General features: G+C 33.5%; 2 protein-coding genes across 2 annotated transcripts; one reads left to right on the top strand and one right to left on the bottom strand.

Annotated features, from left to right (window-relative positions):
• Window positions 1–3,778: 3,778 nt before the first annotated feature.
• On the top strand, window positions 3,779–4,840 carry LOC124924560 (F-box only protein 6-like). The gene has a single exon (XM_047464582.1). The coding sequence runs from the start codon at window positions 3,779–3,781 to the stop codon at window positions 4,838–4,840; it is 1,062 nt and encodes a 353-aa protein (XP_047320538.1).
• A 12,389-nt stretch (window positions 4,841–17,229) lies between these two features.
• On the bottom strand, window positions 17,230–17,925 carry LOC124922140 (zinc finger protein 5). Its single transcript, XM_047462866.1, has one exon. The coding sequence runs from the start codon at window positions 17,859–17,861 to the stop codon at window positions 17,307–17,309; it is 555 nt and encodes a 184-aa protein (XP_047318822.1). The 5' UTR covers window positions 17,862–17,925; the 3' UTR covers window positions 17,230–17,306.
• Between the last annotated feature and the right edge of the window lie 344 nt (window positions 17,926–18,269).

The raw sequence follows: 18,269 nt of genomic DNA, 5'->3' as shown, positions 1-18,269 counted from the left end.
TAATACACTCAAATTTTCAACCATTAGCTTGAAGTTCTTAAATTTCTCTAACACATCAGATTTTTCACATATTAAAATATGCTCATATTTTTCTACTATAATCATTAATAAAAGTTTAGTTTTTATGTTTATCAACTTCTTCAATGTGTTCTTATGTTTATCAACTTTTTCATGCTCATAGAGTTTAGTTTTAAAAACCCACTTCACTCCTATCTTTTTTGCTCCAATTGGAAACTTCACTAACTTTCATGTATTATTTCAATATTTTTGGTTCATTATTTTTTTACCACTTGCCATTGAGAGCAACTTCTTCATACTTGACTAGATCAAGGGTAACAAGTAAAGTCACATCACTCTATCCCTCTTCCTCTGATAAGTCTTTGTGTCATTTAGGGGCCCTTCTAATTCTTCCCGAATGGACAATAAGTTTAGTAGCTCTGATTACTATTGTTCCTTGAGAGGAGTTAAAAATAGTAGGTTGGTTTGTTGTTATTTCTTCATAAGATGAGCTGGAAAACTCAGCTCCTCTTCATTTTCTATCACATATTTTTCTTCTAATTCACTTTCTTTTTTAATCACACCACTTTTCTAAACTCCTCCATTATAAACTTCAGGCATTTCTTTATTCCAATTCCACCATTTTCTTTCTTCGAATATCACATATTTGCTCACAATAACCTTTCTTAATATTGGATCATAGAGTTTATAAGCCTTAGATTCTCTGCTAATGCCAAGAAATATGCAAATATGACTCTTGCCATCAAGTTTATGTCTTTTTTGTATAGTACCTAGTATGTGAGTTATGCACAAAAAAACTTGCAAATGACTTACAGATGATTTTATGTTGCTTCATACTTCTTCCGTAGTTAGTTTCTGTACAGCAGAAGTGTTACTTCTGTTCATTAGGTATATACACATGTCAGTTGCTTCAGCCCAAAACTCTTTAGACATTTCTCTACTAGCCAACATGGTCCTTATAGAGTTAAAGATAGTCCTGTTTTTTCTTTCTGTAACTCCATTTCGCTGAGAGGTGAATGTTGCAGTCAATTACCTCTTCATTCCTCTCTCCTCACGAAACTGGTTAAACTCCTTGGTGGCAAATTTCCCATCTTTATCGGTATGAATGCAAGTTAGTGGTAATACACTCTCATTTTCAACCATTAGCTTGAAGTTCTTAAATTTCTCTAACACATCAGATTTTTCACATATTAAAATATGCCCATATTTTTCTACTATAATCATCAATAAAAGTTAGTAAGTACATTTCTCTTGATTAGAAACTGCAGTGATAGGACCACAAAGGTCTGAGTGAATTAATTGCAGTTTCCTTGTGGCTCTCCATTTTCTTTTCTTTAACTGTTTCTTCTTTTGTTGCTTTCCAATCAGGTAGTGTATGCAAATGTCTTCAAGATTAGTGATTAAGAGTAGTCCTTCTACCATTTTTTTAAGAATACATCTTTTATAAACTCTAATAATTAAGATGTCCCATTATACAGTGTCATAACAGATATTCCTCATCAGAAACAACTTGAACAACTTGAAGACATGTAGTTGTAGAGGTTGTTTTTTCTATTCTTTTGGTTTCTCTTTGATTGTCATCTTCTTAGTATTGATCTTAAAGATTCTATTTGAGCTCATATTTGTGGTCATTATTAATCCCCTTCTCGGATGATAGATTTTGCATTCATCGTCTAGCACAAGAAGCCCTATACATTTTTGTTATAGCTCACCCATACTTAAGAGGTTACATTTCAGTTATAGAGCATAGTAAACATCTTCAATTTGTTTAACGCCATCTACTTTAATTTGAATGCTTCCTTTTCCAAATACAACAATTTTCATGTTATTTTTCCCATTTTAACAAATGATTTAACTTGGTATCCAAATGTGTGAACCAATGTAGTCCTCCATACATGTGATTTGTGCAGTCTGAGTTTAAAACCATTAATTACTCTTGAACTTTGCTTGTACTTTTGAAGGTGTTGTTGTTTTAACCTCTTATTCAACATTAACCATAAATAGGACTTCTTATTCTTCATCCTCTGCAGAATAATTGGTTTGTCCCACTAGGACAATCAATTTGAAAATGTCCCAACTTTTTGCATTTGAAACATTCAATACATGACTTGTCAAATGCCCCTTCCTCTTCCTCTATTCATCCCTCTGTCTCTGCCTCTACCTCTTCCATTAATAGACATTCTCAAGGCTTGATCTTCTTCCTTTTAGATGGACTTGAATTTATTCCTGTGTACAGCCAATGAGCTTTGTAGTTCATTGACTGACATGGTTCTGACATCCCTAGCCTCTTTTATTACAACCACAACGTAAGTAAACTTTTCAGTCAAGGTTCTTAAGATTTTTTCTACGATAATGGTTTCCGACATTGTTTTTGGTTTGCTACAACTGTAATCCTCACAAAATACTACTTTGATCGTTTCACGCTTTTCATCTTCAGGATTTCAAATTCGCGTCTTAGAGTATTGAGCAAAGATCTCTTGAACCTCTCGTTGCCCCCAAATTTACTTTTAAGAGACTCTCAAACAATCTTAGTTAAACTGCGGTTTAAGATTTATTCAAAAGTAACTTTGTTGATTGCTAGGTAGAGGAAGTATTTCACTTTGCAATCCGTGTTCTTTAGTTCTTTAATTTGAGTTTTGCTAAGACGGACTGCCTTTGCTTGTTCTTCAACATTTTTTTAGATTAGATGCCACATCCCTTTTGACCTAATAAAATTTTCCATCAATTCATTCCAGTGGTCATAGTGCTAATCAGTGAAGGTGGGTAACCTTGCGAGGTTACTATCGTTTTTCTCGTCCATCTTTGTGAATCGAATGCGTCTTACTTCTCAAACTCCCGGTTGATTATAATTGAATCTGGCTCTGATACCAATTGTAAATATTAATCAAAAGCCTTTTCAAACTCATAATAATATTAATAAAAAAATGTAGGTTTTAAATAGTACAACAAATAACTATTGTCCTACAAAATAGTAAACACTAACTAATAAGAAAACTATTAAACGCTAACTCACTACTAAATAAACTACTAAACACTAATCCACTATTAAATAAACTTTCAATTACTAACCCACTGTTTAGAACAAGTTAAAAGTAGCACCAACTTAGTCTAACCAACTAATTAAAAAAACAACATACATTTTATTAAACAAATTTTAATGACGATGGTTGATGATTGTTATATTGGTGTTATTCAATGACTAAAGACATGGATATATTGGAACATTATCTATTTGGTATTAATTTGAAAAGATCTGCATTGTCATGATGAAAGGAAAGATCCCTTAATTAAGTGATTCCAAACCCATTATTTTGGTTGATGCAAAATGGAAGCATCCAGAGTGTAATTCTTTTATCATAATATCTAGTCTTAATCATATATCGAATCGTGTTCTTGTTTGAAAACATAATTTAGGTTATTTGTTTATCATATTCTTTTCCTAGTTGCGCTCCAATAGTAGTGTAATGTTAGATATGTTTGTTTAGGGTAAAATTAGAACTAGAATTAAGTGTTTCAATTTCAGTTCTCATATTTGTTTAAATAAAGAAATTAGAATTATAAATCTCATAAAATTAAAATCATATATTATTTTTTTAGGTAGAATCATATATTTTTTTACATTATCAAAATTTGACTCCTTTTATCTTTTAAAATATTGTAGGTATTAAGCTTCACGTCGAAGAGTATTAACCTGAAAATGATGGAATCCGATGAAACTTCTCATAGTAGAAATAAGTTTACCTTGTGTTCGTCTATAGAAATGTCACCTAAGATATGGGGAAAATTCCCGGAAGAGCTCTTTGAAGTGGTTGGGGCGAGACTCCCAGTGGCTACCTTCTTTCGTTTTCTTTCGGTTAATAGAAAGTGGAATTCCATATTGACTTCCCATACCTTTCGAGACCGATATGATAAAATTCCCATCACCCAACCATGGGTATACGCTGTCACCCACAAAAACGCAGCCATGTACGATCCCTCTTCAAATAAATGGTACCATTTAAAAAATCATTATTTCCAAGAGAAGATGGATATCGTCCCTGTTGCTTCTGTTGGCGGTATTGTTTGTTTTGTCAATCTTCTTCAAACACGTTTCTTCGTGGGTAACCCGCTTACTCAGACACTCAAGGAGCTTCCTGCTAGGGCAAAAATTAATTGGCCTATAGCAGTCGTTGGAATGTGGATGTATGGAAAATCTGTAGTCGAGGGCTACAAGATCTTTTGCATCAATGGGGAGCTGGGCCAATACATAATTTTTGACTCTATCAAGAATACATGGTATGAATCAGGAGTCATGCCGGCGATTAGAATGTTGCCGTTGTATTTGAGCTTTCTCCCGCAGGCTATCTCTATAGACGATTGTCTTTACTTCACGTGTTCGAATCCAGAAGGTATAATCTCCTACAATATGCTGTCGGGAGTTTGGAATCATTTTTTAGTCCCGAATCCTCGTGTTTTGATTGCTAACCGATTTCTCGTGGAATGTGGGGGTCGGATCATGCTCGTTGGTTCGATGGAAAGTGAAATAGAATCATGTGTTTCTGTTCGCATTTGGGAGTTACAAAAAATGACGTTACTATGGAAAGAGTTCGACAGGATGCCAAGTGAGTGGTGCTTGGGATTGAACCGGAAGAACACTATCCACATGATTTGTATAGGTAACAAAGACATGATCATGTTGTCATTTGTATCTGAAAAAAGGAACAAGTTTGTTACTTATGATGTTTTGAAGAAAGAATGGTTGCAAGTTTCGGGGTCTATAAGGACGGGTCAGAGGTTAGAACATGGAATCACATTTTATCCTTGCATTACAGCAACAGTTTAAATTAGTATTAATAACTTTTATTTTATTGATATTTGGATTTTTTTTCTTTTCTTCTTCTCTTGCTAAACTTAATACTATTAAGAACTTTTATTTTATTGATGAATGGATTTTATTGTTTCTTATTCTAAACAATACTAAATTGCCTAGAATAGAATGCTGGTATATATATAAGCATGGATTTTCATTACAAGTATTAAAAAATTATTTTATATTTATCTATAAAATATATATATGAAGTAAATTAATTTTTTTAAATAAAATATAAACAAAGTGGTTTTAATAAAAAGAAAAATCAAATTTTATATAAATTATAAACAAATTTTAAATATGTTGGTAAATTAATTTATTTTTTGTTTTAATATAAATGAAAATTATTATATAATAAAAACAAAAAATAATTATATTTAGATATAAAAAAAATAATTTTGTACTAATTAATGTATTTATATATAATAAATAAGTTTACATGTATTTATACATTAAAATTTTCTATTTATGTATTTATGCTTTTTTTCTCACCTCCTTTTTCTTAATTCACTTTTAATAAATGGAAACATAAATTTAATTTTTATTATTTTTAATTTTTATATAAATAAAATATATATTAAATTATACTATTAAAAAGAAATGCTATAAAATTTATATTTAAATAAATAAGTTTACATTACTAAATAAAATAAGAGTATTAACAATAGAATCCTAACAAATATAATATTTTCAATTATTTAAAAGTAAAAAAATATTTAAAATTAATATGTGATAAAGAAAATATCATTTTTCTAGTGTTATTAATATTATGTGATACAAAATTACAATTAACTAAAAAGTTGTTATAATAATTAATTATTTAATTTTATTTACTACTTTCATAATAATAGAAATTGTAAAAGCTCGTTGACATAGCATGCGTGTAAGAGATTGTGGACAAAATTTTATTTTTAAAATTATTTTTAAGTTAATCTTTGATCAAATCTCATCATTTACTCTTATCTCGAAGTTTATAAGGAGGTGAGGAACGAGAGAATGATAAATTTGATAAATGGTATTTTTTTTCAAATAATTTTTAAGAAATTAATATTAAATGGCTGACCTCTCAAGTCGTCACTTAATTTAAAAATTAATAAAATATTTTACTGTACAAACATAATTTCATATATTCTTTTTTAGTTCGATATTTAGTGTCACTCAAAAAGACTTTATGGTCTATGTCTTTTGTGCCCATTAAAAATTAGTTTTTACTTTGACTAATTAAAAAATTAGATTATTATGTTTTATTTATCAAATTATTTTTAAAAACATGCGTCTAAGTTTAACATTTTAATTTTAAAAATATTAATTAAATATCGATACATACGACTGATGTTTAAAATGTGGGAATGATACCTAAAAATGTCAATTAAAGAGTTAGATTTAAGAAATAAATCTAAAAGAGTCAGTTAGATTTCTTGAATTGATAAAATAAACAAGAACTATTTGATTGAGTTCTTGAAGAGAAAGATTGAAATAATATTATTGATTGAATTGATAATTTTTACAATAGTTTATCTATTTATAATAGTAATAGAGAAATAACTAAATTGAGAAAATATAGGAATTGGTTATTATATTTAGCCTAATTAATAGGAGATAAATAAATAATTTCTCTTATTTATTTAATACTTTATCATCCCCCTTCAAGCGAAAAGGTGAGGCACAAACCGTGATCTTGCTACGTAAAAGAGCAAATCGATGAGAAGAAAGACCTTTGGTGAAGATATCAGCCACTTGATCTTCAGTAGGAATATAATGAATGAGTAGTTGTTTACGAGCAACTTTTTCCCGAACAAAGTGAAAATCGATTTCAATATGTTTTGTGCGAGCATGAAATACCGGGTTTGCTGATAAGAATGTGGCACCAATATTATCACACCATAGAACCGGGGAAGAAGAAAGTGAAACTCGAAGTTCACTAAGTAGAAATTGAATCCAACAAAGATCAGCAGTTGTAAATGCAGTTGATGTAATGTCGGAGTAGGAAGACGATTGATAAGATATGTAGTTGTTTCAAAATATTCACTCCAATAATGTAGTGACATAGATGCATGAGCCAATAAAGTGAGACCAATTTCCGTAATATGACGAATTTTTCGTTCAGCAATGTCATTTTTCTCACTAGTATGTGGGCAAGATAAACGATGTAAAATACCATGATTATCTGTTAATGATTTGAAATTTCTATATTCTCCTCCCCAATCAGTTTGCAATATTTTGATTTTACGACTAAATAAATTTTCAACAAGTCGAAGAAAGTTGATAAACGTATTCAAGACATCCGACTTTTTCTTTAGCGGATATATCCACGTGAACTTGCTAAAATCATCCACAAAATGTACGAAATAACGACAACCATTAGATGAAAATTCAGGAGCAGGTCCCCAAACATCTGAATGAATTAGGTCTAAAGGAGCCATAGATGTAGATTTTGAAGCTAAAAAATGTAGTTTATGTGCTTTCCCATATTGACATGATCCACAAAAAGAAATAGTATTACTACCTGAAACTGGTAATTTAAAGTGTGATATAACTAAAGATGTAGTAGCGCTAGAAGGATGTCCAAGTCGTGAATGCCAAATTTGAGTCGGAGATCTAATACCAATAAATGCTTGTTTATTAGAACATGTTGAAAACGAACTTTCAGTAGGTTCAACGCAATAAAGTTCGTCCTTGAGTAATCCCTTAAGAAGCACTATCTTCGTATCTCGGTCGTTTCCGAATTTGATAGTTTGAGTACCTGTATAAGGAGCATGTACATGTAAATTATTAAGATCGGAAGTAATATGGTCGGTAGCACCTGAATCTGGACATCAAGTGGGATCTACAATAGTAGACGATGTAACTAACATTGTTGTAGAATTTGTAGAAGGATTAAAACGAGGGTACTCGAGAGCACTATGTCCTTGTACATTACATATTTGACAAGATGGATTATAAAAACAACTTTCGGAGCGATGACCAATTTTATGAAAAAAATTACATTGCGGACGATTATTGTCTCGGTTCTATCTTTGGTTCTTTCCGCCTCCATGCCTATAAATATAAGCAACATTCGCCGAAACGTTTGAGCGTGAAATATTTTCATAATGGAATTTTCTTTTCTTGAATATGAGTCGTTGTTCATAATTTAGAAGAATGTATGTCATCTCATTAAACAATAGATCTTGTCCGGAAGTTAGAGCACATATCATCGGCTCGAACTCGTCTCCAAGCCCGTTGAGTAGAGTTAGTTGCAGATCTTGATCCGAAACATATTGTCCGGCAGCGATAAGTGCATCTGATAGGTTTTTGATGTGTTGAATAAAGTTAAGAAGAGAATCACTACCTTTGTGTGCGTTTAGGAGTTGACTCCGTAACTCAAATAGTTGGCTCTTTGATTGAGAAACATATATTTTCTCTAAGGTTTTCCAAAGTTCTTGTGCCGAAGATGATTTTGAGACTTGTTGACGAATCTCGTCGGTCAATGTTGAAAAGAGCCATGCAAGTACCCTTTGATCTTGGATACGCCATTGTTTAAACTTTGGATTCTTGATTTGAATTGTATTATTTTGACCATCTGTTTCTTGAAGAAATTTGGGAGGAGTTTCAACATTTTTTTCTACTATATCCATAAAATCATAACCTATCATGATTGGAGTAACTTGTGATTTCCAATAGATATAATTATATTATCAAGCTTTACGCTTCCAGATATTATTGGTAGAACTGAGGAGTGATATTGTTCTTCCATTGAAATCGTTTTCGGGAGTTTTCCCTTATACGCTCTGATACCAAGTTAGATTACTTGAATTGATAAAATAAACAAGAACTATTTGATTGAGTTCTTGAAGAGAAAGATTGAATTAATAATTTTTACAATAGTTTATCTATTTATAATAGTAATAGAGAAATAACTAAATTGAGAAAATATAGGAGTTGGTTATTATATTTAGCCTAATTAATATGAGATAAATAAATAATTTCTCTTATTTATTTAATACTTTATTTAATACTTTATCAGAGTCTATAATAAAATACATTTTTTAATATTTTAAAGGTGTTTTTTTGTTTTTTCAAATTTTTAAAAATAGCTTAAAACCTTTAAATATTGAAAAACATTTAAAATACAAAAAAAAATGAAAATAAATCTGCCATAGGACGGACTAGAACGACCATTGGGTGGACCGTGGGTCAAAAGAGCGTGGTTCGGGGCGCTTTGGGGCAACTTTGGACACGGCATGGGCTGGGGACTCAAGTGGTTTGGTCGTTGGTCAACACGGAGTGAGACGTGCACGGGTGGACCAGGCCGTGGATGACTCGGACGTTGAGGCCGGGTTTTGGCTGAGTTCGACCCTTCTTTAACCTCCAAGGTTTTGATTTTTGGCTAAGAAGCTCCAATCGTGAATCGGAGGGCATGAAGTGCTTAGTTTCCTCGTTTAGAACAAGTTAGTCATACTATATTATGGAGTCGTCATTCAATCAGGAAAGACATCAAAACGAAGCTCGAACATATGATATTTTTCAATCCGATAAATTGATATTGGGATTTCAAGGTTCTTATTTGAAATCAAAACTTACCAATAGTTTTATTAGGTTTATTATGATCGAAACCAACCATTAAATCCTTTCTTCTAGTGTAGCAGCAAAAAGAAGTGGATATCCAACATCCCTGAAATATTGTGTTCGAACCGATCATGTGACAATGTTTGCGGATTGTGTTCTTAACCCATGGGGATTAGTCAGACTCCGAAAGAGAAGCAGAATCAAGCGTTCTAAAAAAAATTTAACTAGCTACACATTTTAATCATTTCCAAGAACTCAAATTTTAAAGTTTCTTTTAAAATTTAGATTTTAAACAAACGCACCTAAATCGATGGGAATCAGTCTTAAAATGCTATTAACATCATTTACAAACGATTTAGAAGCACTAGAGATCAAGAACATAAACTCGAATCCTTGAAATTTTAACTCAAAATGGTGCGTTTTCAATTTAAGTTGATTGATTCGAATTACTTTAATAGAAACCTCATAAACAATCATAGGATCAATTCTAATTCAAAAAATTAAAGAATCGTGTAGTATTGAAGAACAAGAACTCAGATGTATAAAATATAATTTTGATTTGTAACATGAATACAACATAAATGATAGCATTTAGTGAGTTGAAGAACACTACTAAACACTTGTTTAAACTTTTAGATTAATCAAAACCGAGTTTAGAGGCCTTATACAATTTTTAAAAACTGAAAAAGCTTGAAGAAATTTTAAAAAGATTTTTGTTGAGGTTGATTGATGGTTGAAGGTTGAGTTTTTGTTGCTTGTCTTGGTTGGTTTTTTATAGTCGGTTTAGGTCGGTTGATGGCCCAAGTTGGTCGAATTTTGGACCAAATAATTAATGACTTCGCAACTTGCTTAGTTGAATTCTACCTCATCGACAAGAGTAAGACACTATAGGGTTGTAGGGAAATGATCACACAACTATTGTGATCATTTTCAAAACGGGGATCACACATTCATTTCTCTTTTGTCGCTTGGATCTCTTGTGCTATTTTCGGTTTTCTTTTCGAACTTTCTCGACTGGTCGAGAAATGGATGAGATAAGGATTGACTCATTTCAAAGAAGTCGGTCATTTTTATCATTGTCATAAGGAAGAAGACGAAGTTAGGCCACTAATCGATCGGTCTACGTTCCATTGGTGTTGCATGCTTGGTTAAGGATCAGTAGGGTAACACTATGTTGACCGGAAATAGGGTAGGAAATTCTTACAAAATAAACTGGAAAAATAAGATATCTAATCCCATATGCATGATTGCCAAAAATGATTAGAACTGGCTATAGCATAAAAGATTAAATCATCTTAATTTTAAAACCATTAACAACATTTGTTTGCATAATTTGGTTTTCGGCTTACCTAATTTGAAGTTTTTAAAGGACAAGGTCTGTCCTGCTTGTCAGTTAGGCAAATAGAGCAAATCATCGTTCAAAAGTAAAGGGAAATCTCAGTCCAACCGGTGCTTGGAACTTTTACATATGGATCTTTTCGGTCCAATTCCTGTAAAAAGCTTGGAAGGAATGCAATTAACTCTAGTCATTATTGAAGATTTTTCAAGATTCACATGGGTTATGTTTTGCAATCTAAGGATCAGACGACTAAAAATTTGATAAAGATCCTTAGAAAACTTTTAAACCAAAAATCTTTAAGCATTATTAAGATTAGAAGTGATCGGGGAACCGAATTCACCAACAGACGCCTAACTTCATATCTCAAGGAGTCTAGTATTAGACACGATTTGTCTAGTGCCAAAACTCCACAACAAAATGGTATTGTTGAGAGAAGAGTCAGGATACTGAAGGAAGAAGCAAGATTTATGCTTGCCGACTCAGGTGTTCCTTAGAAGTTTTAGGCAGAAGCCATAAACACAGTATGTTATACACAAAATCGGTCAATAATTAATAAACTCTTTGACAAAACACCTTATGAATTGTTCTATGGAAGAATTCCTACAGTTTCTTACTTTCGAGTATTCGGTTATAAGTGTTTCATTCATAACATGGGAAAATTTATTTGACCGCCTTTGATGCTAAAGCAGATGCTGGAATCATGTTAGGTTACTCCTCAATTAGTAAGGCTTTCAGAGTGTACAATAATCGAACACAAATTGTTGAGGAATCCTTCCATGTTGTTTGTGATGAATCTGTTAAAAACAATTTTATCATCCCATCAACCTTGCTAACAGATTAGAAGCGCCAAGTCTCGAATCTGATAGTGAAGATAAAGCTCCAGTCAAAAAGAATTATTCGCCTGATCAAGTGGCTGATCTGGTTGAGAATCAACCAGACGTTCGAACTTCCGTTCAACAGGTTTTTGACAGTTCGGACGTCGCAGGGTCATCTAATTAGACGTCTAATCCTTTAAGATCAAACTTCAGATGGAACAGAAATCATCCACCAAAATTGATAATTGGCAATCCTAACTCTCCTCGTAGGATAAGACGTCAATTATTGAATGAAATGGCTAACTCCGCTTTTATTTCTCAAATTGAGCCTAAGAAAATTGGTGAAGTTGTGTTTGATCCAGATTGGATCAATGCCATGCAAGAGGAGTTAAACCAATTTGAGAGAAATAAAGTGTGGCATCTAACTCTAAGGACGACTGATCAATCAGTCATTGGAACTAGATGGGTCTTTCGAAACAAGCTTAGTGAAGATGACTTAGTTGTGAGAAACAAAGCCCGATTGGTTGTCCAAGGATACAGACAGGAGGAAGGAATTGAATTTGATGAGTCATTTGCACTTGTAGCTAGATTTGAGGCAGTCAGAATCTTCCTAGCTTATGTATCGTTTAAAAATTTTAAAGTTTTCAAATGGATGTGAAAAGTGCATTTTTAAATGGTACTTTAAATGAAGATGTATATGTTGAATAACCTCCTGGTTTTCTAGATCACTCTTTACCAAATCATGTCTTTAAACTTGACAAAGCTTTATATGGTTTGAAACAAGCTCCAAGAGCTTGGTATGATACTTTAACTAAATATTTGTTTTATCATGACTTTGTAATTGACACAGTTGACAAAACTTTGTTTAGATTTGTTAAAGATTCTCATATTCTACTTGTTTAAGTTTATGTTGATGATATCATATTTGGGTCAACTAACCCCAAATTATGTGAGAAATTTGCCAAGTTAATGCAGGATAAATTCGAGATGAGCATGATGGGAGAATTAACCTTCTTCCTCGGCCTTCAAGTTCGTCAACTTGAAAAAGGAACTTTCATCAACCAATCTAAATACACCAAGGAGCTGTTAAAAAACATTGGAATGGAGAGCTACTCGGCTACAGCCACTCCAATGAGTTCTTCCATCAAGCTAAACAAAAATGAAGATGGACAAAGTGTTGACATCATTGCCAATAGAGGACTCATTGGCTCTTTGCTCTATCTTACTACCAGCCAACCAAACATCCAATTTATTGTCGACGTCTGTGGAAGATTCCATGCTAATCCTAAACAATCTCAATATGCTGATGTTAAGCGAATTTGAAATATTTAAAGGAAACTCAAAATGTGGGACGGTGGTATCCGACTTATTCTAATTTCAATCGAACGAGTTTCTCAGATCCAGATTATGATGGGTGCAAGATTGATAGGAAAAGCACTAGTGGAACTTGCTAGTTCCTTGATGATCGTCTGATCTTATGGTTCATCAAGAAGCAGACGTTAGTTGCCACGTCTACAACTGAAACAGAATATCTTGCAGCAAAAAGTTGCTTCTCTCAACTCTTGTGGGTTCAACAACAGCTGAGGGATTATAGAATTGAGGCAGAAGAATCTCCAATTTTTTGCGACAATACAAGTGCAATTATAATCACCTACAATCTAGTGTTGCACTCTCGGACAAAGCATATCGAAATCAGACATTATTTCATCCGAGAGCATGTCAGTCAGAAGCATATTCGTCTTGAATATGTCCCAACAGATCAACAAGTAAGAGACGTCTTCACGAAGCCACTAACCGAGACTAATTTTCTCACTTTAGAAATATTTTAGGACTTGTTGATCTTGACTAATTTATTTGAACTAATCATACACAAATTGAGGGGGAATTTATTATTTAAAAGTAACTAGACAGATTTGTGTAGACGGAGGTCTCAATCGGTCTAATAGATCAGTCTTCTAAAGAAAAACGAGTACTTAGACGTGTATTTTCTTAATTATTCTGTATTTCTGAGTTGGATAATTGTTTTGGTTTAAAACCTATGCAGGTTAGACGACTGAAATATAAGCGTAGTTAGACATTCACGTCTAACCAGACACACGACTAACATGTGTTGTTCAAGCGTAATTAGACGTCTACGTCTAATAAATGTCTAGACGTCTGTAAAAAAAGCATAATTAGACATCTGCGTCTAATAGACGCCTATCCAACTTAGACGTTGGAATCTGGACAGAGAGTTAGACGCTTCATCTTCAGACGAGTGGGACAGTTATTCACTGTTACATTATCTGTCTATGTACTCTTCCCACCAAAAAATGAACGGTCATTTATCTAATAACTTGAAGACGTGTGTCTTTCAATGTTAAAAATATGACTAAAATTTATGACGTCCCTTTACTTTACGCATTTGCACTAATGATAAACTTTTATGATTAGATTTAAATGTTGCACATTTTAAATGATGAGTCTCTTGGGAACAAGTTTGTTCAACTTTGACGGTTTAGTTATTCAATGACTTTAGTAGTCATAAGTTAGTCTCTCTCTATAAAATCTTCGCATTCTCTCTCTAAGAAATCATCTTGTGTCTCTTAGCATTCTGAATTCTTAGTTCTCAAACAATTCATCGAAATGGATTCTCTCGCTGAAAAATCTCTCCAAATAGATTTTACATCGGTCTCCTCTCTAGTGATTTCAGAAATGGTCACTATGTTTAAATCTCTTGAAACTTCTAGGCTGAAGAAGTTTATGGGCGTTCATTGCATCTTTCACGAACAGGTGGTTTGTGAATTCTTCGAGTCTGCAAATTTCTTCAACAACAAATACATTCGTGCAGCAATCCACGGTAAAAGTTTCTGTATATGCGAGGAAACATTCGCTCTTTTCTTCAAGCTTCCATCGGAAGGGATATCTGGGTTCCCTTCCTCTTCCGATGAAATTCTGTCTGAAATGAAACTCGTATTCTCAGACCAATCCTTCGAAGGGCATCTCTTTACTATTAAATCTCACGGGAAGAGCTCCTGCTTAAAAGTTGACTTCGCCCTGCTCAACGATATCATCTCCAAGTCCCTTCTTGCCAAGGATTCCTCATACACCTACTGCAATAAAGTCTTTGAAATGATGGTGGCGATTACCAGGGGTGTAGCCATCAACTGGTCGAATATTATTTTCAACAACTTGGCGAAGATGATCTCTTCTCCAAAGAAACAATATGGGTATGTTTCTCCTCTCAGCTTGCTCATTTGTTGTCTTCTCTCAGATGTTGGACATGGTGTCCACTTCAAACCCTCTAGAGTCCTGAACAACCAAAGAGTTCTTGACTACGTTCTTAGGGTAGAAAGACTAAGGTTGAAAAGAAGAAATCGGGCATGCTATTTGGCTGAAAGAGCATATTAGGAATTTATCGCTCCCGATGATGTTAAAAAGGAGAAAAGGAAGTGGCCTTAGGCCCATGGGGAATTAAGGGTAGAAAGGGATAGGAAAATCCCAATCTTTTTGTAGCTTTTGGGAAATTTTTGTTTAAGTTGTTTAACCTTCCTAGATCCCTTAAAAATATAAATATATGATCTTTTGTTGTCTTGTTGTTTATTTATGTTCTGTTGTTTATCTATTGAGTCTATTTGTCTTAATCTTTTAACTAAGTTTTAACATCATCAAAAAGGGAGAAATTGTTGGTCAAATTATTTTGACTAAAATAAACTAAAGAATAAGTTTATTCTATGCCGACCTTATTTTGATGATATGTGATTAAAACTAAGTTGTCTATTTATTTTTGTGCAGGTGCATATATATAAGACTATGCTAAGACGAGGTAGTCTAACTCCTTTAGACTTGGTCTAAAGGGAAACGTAGTTAGACGATGACGTTTAACTCCTTTAGACTTGGTCTAAAGGGAAACGTAGTTAGACGAGGTAGTCTAACTCCTTTAGACCTAGTCTAAGGGGAATCGTAGTTAGACGAGGTCATCTAACTCCTTTAGACTTTGTTTAAAAGGACATGTAGTTAGACGATGACGTCTAACTCCTTTAGACTTGGTTTAAAGGGAAACGTAGTTAGACGAGGTAGTCTAACTTCTTTAGACTTGGTCTAAAGTGATGTGTAGTTAGACGAGGACGTCTAACTCTTTTAGACTTGGTCTAAAGGGATGCGTAGTTAGACGAGGTCGTCTAACTCCTTTAGACTTGGTCTAAAGGGAGGCGTAGTTAGACGAGGACGTCTAACTCCTTTAGACTTGGTCTAAAAGGATGTGTAGTTAGACGAGGTCGTCTAACTCCTTTAGTCTTGGTCTAAAGGGATGCGTAGTTAGACGAGGTCATATAACCCCTTTAGACTTGGTCTAAAGGGACGTGTAGTTAAATGAGGACGTCTAACTCCTTTAGACGAGGTCTAACGGAGCACGTCTACTGCCTTGTTTTAGCAGTCGTCTGAAGAAAGCATACGTCTAACCACGATCAATTAGTTGTCTGCTACTTCTGCTCCACTCACTTATGTGCAGTCTGACAAGTCAGTTAATTGTATTAAATGAACGAACGCCACGTACGCAAATATCCTTCCAACTATTTGTCCGGTACAAGACAATATTAGAGGATATTCGGTGCACTACCAGTTCTGTACGGCCACAATCCATTTGTTCAAAGTCTGTTGTATTCTAGTACTATGGGTGGCCTTTCAACGGACACTTGCCACGTGTCCACGAAAAAGATTCGACTGTTGGTGTCCTTCTACTATAAATAGATGTTCAAGGACAACGGACGAATCACCGAACTTAACTTTACAGAATCACTGGATCAATTAAACACACAAAGCTACTTGCTTATTCACTTACTCTTGCTCTTACTGATTTATATCATCATTTAAGCTCAAGAGAGAAAATTAATTACTATTTAGCTTTGAGAATACCGTTGAGAATATTGTAAATTGAACAGAGGTTGTTCTGTTCAACAGAGGGTTAGCTAACTCAGTAAGTTGTATTCGATTCAAAAGATTTAGTGGATATCCTTCCGGTTGTGGAAGAAGGGGTGACGTATGAGTTTCATCTCCGAACATCCATAAAACTCCCTAGGTTTTTTACTTTTTTCCATTTACATTTAGTTGTTCAAAACTTCAAATTCGACGAACACTTCTGCACTTGAATTCGTTTCAAAAGTTCGAAGGATTTGTGAAGAATAGAAACAGATATTAATCTCTCACAGGGTTATTATCGAATCGTTTATCATAAGTTGTTATCAATAGTCAGACCCTAGTTTATAGTGTTAGCACCGATCCTATCATATTTAATTTATATGTAACATTATATGTATATATATTCTGTTATTCAAGACAAGATATCTAACACCTTTTATAGTGCACCTTACCTTAGTCAAGTAAGTGGCTTGGGACAAACGTTATTAATGACTTATCATTTCCTCCGTCGAATTCTATCCATTCAGGATAGTTGAAGGCTCTTAGAGTTGTAAGTAAAAATGATCACCTTTTGGTGATAATTTTGTTAAATTTGGTTGAGGAATGATGAAGTTGGATTTCATCACTTCTTTTCAAATTATGAATTATTTTAAAATTGTAACTGTGACTTCAAATTTAAGTGTCTTAAACTATTTTAGCTGAAGAGAATGACTTTTGGTCCATAAACCATTCATCAACTATGACTGAAAGATCAATTTATTTTATTGAGCCTCAAATTTCATATATTACTAAAAAAATAATGAATTACTACAACAAATCTAAAACCTATAAACCAAAAAACTCAACCCAAGTTTAAACCCAGATGAAGATCTAAAGCCTTGTGGCTCTCCTTGGGAGCAATGGGCGAGGGAGATTGTTTGATCACGACAGGGCAATTTCTTGAGAAACTTATCTGTGATTTCTCAAGAACAGCAAACTCAGTAGAAGAACAAGAAGGATCATAGTACCATAAACTAGAACCAAGGCTGCTACGAAACGGTTGGAGGTAACAATTGATGCTAGCCCTTCTTTCCTGAAGCTGCAACTTCCTCTTCTTCATCCTTTCCTTTTTATGAGCATTTTGATGACCTCCCAAGGCTTGAGAGTTTGAGAATTCCTTGAAACAGAATTGACATTCAAACCTCTTTTTCTCTCCTGTCATCAATTTCTTCTCTTTAGGTGGAGAAAGCCTGATCTCCTGATCTGAAGTAGAAGCAGTAATGGATGAGTTTATGCTTTCATCTGCCTCTGAAGAAACCTTGATCATGGTCTGATCACACAAGCCCAATTCAAACCCAAATAATCTAAGTCTCTTCTCTTGTTGTGAAGATTTTGGAGAAATGCCATCTTTTTCCATAAGTATATTATCAATCTAATGATAGAGAAAAAGGAGAGAATTAATTCTTGTTGTGAAGATTAATTAATGTATTTGATGATGGTTAGGGGAGGCATGTCCATCCTTTTTATAGGAAAATAAATAAATTGATTATTTGAAAATATTGGCAAGTTGGATTTATATCACAATAGTGCCAGCATCTAGAAGTAGAATTTTGAATTATTTTTTAAAACCACACTACATATCTTAATTTTGGCGCTTTTAGTTGGAATTGAATCGGATTCATTTGAAAAAAAATTAAAAATATGATAAACTCAATTAATTAAGATATTAGATAAAGTATTCAATATAGATAGCCAACCTGTTTTTGTTTTTGTTGAATTGGGTTGTTGAGTATGATGACTAAGAAATGAGAGGGAAATGAAGACA

This window comes from Impatiens glandulifera, chromosome 1, assembly GCF_907164915.1.
Source record: "Impatiens glandulifera chromosome 1, dImpGla2.1, whole genome shotgun sequence".
In the NCBI taxonomy this organism is placed as follows: domain Eukaryota; kingdom Viridiplantae; phylum Streptophyta; class Magnoliopsida; order Ericales; family Balsaminaceae; genus Impatiens; species Impatiens glandulifera.
This window is presented reverse-complemented; position numbering and strand designations above follow the sequence as displayed.

Coding starts and splice junctions, on each gene's coding strand:
- LOC124922140 (XM_047462866.1), bottom strand. CDS start 17,861: ATGGAAAAAGATGGCATTTCTCCAAAATCTTCACAACAAGAGAAGAGA.
- LOC124924560 (XM_047464582.1), top strand. CDS start 3,779: ATGTCACCTAAGATATGGGGAAAATTCCCGGAAGAGCTCTTTGAAGTG.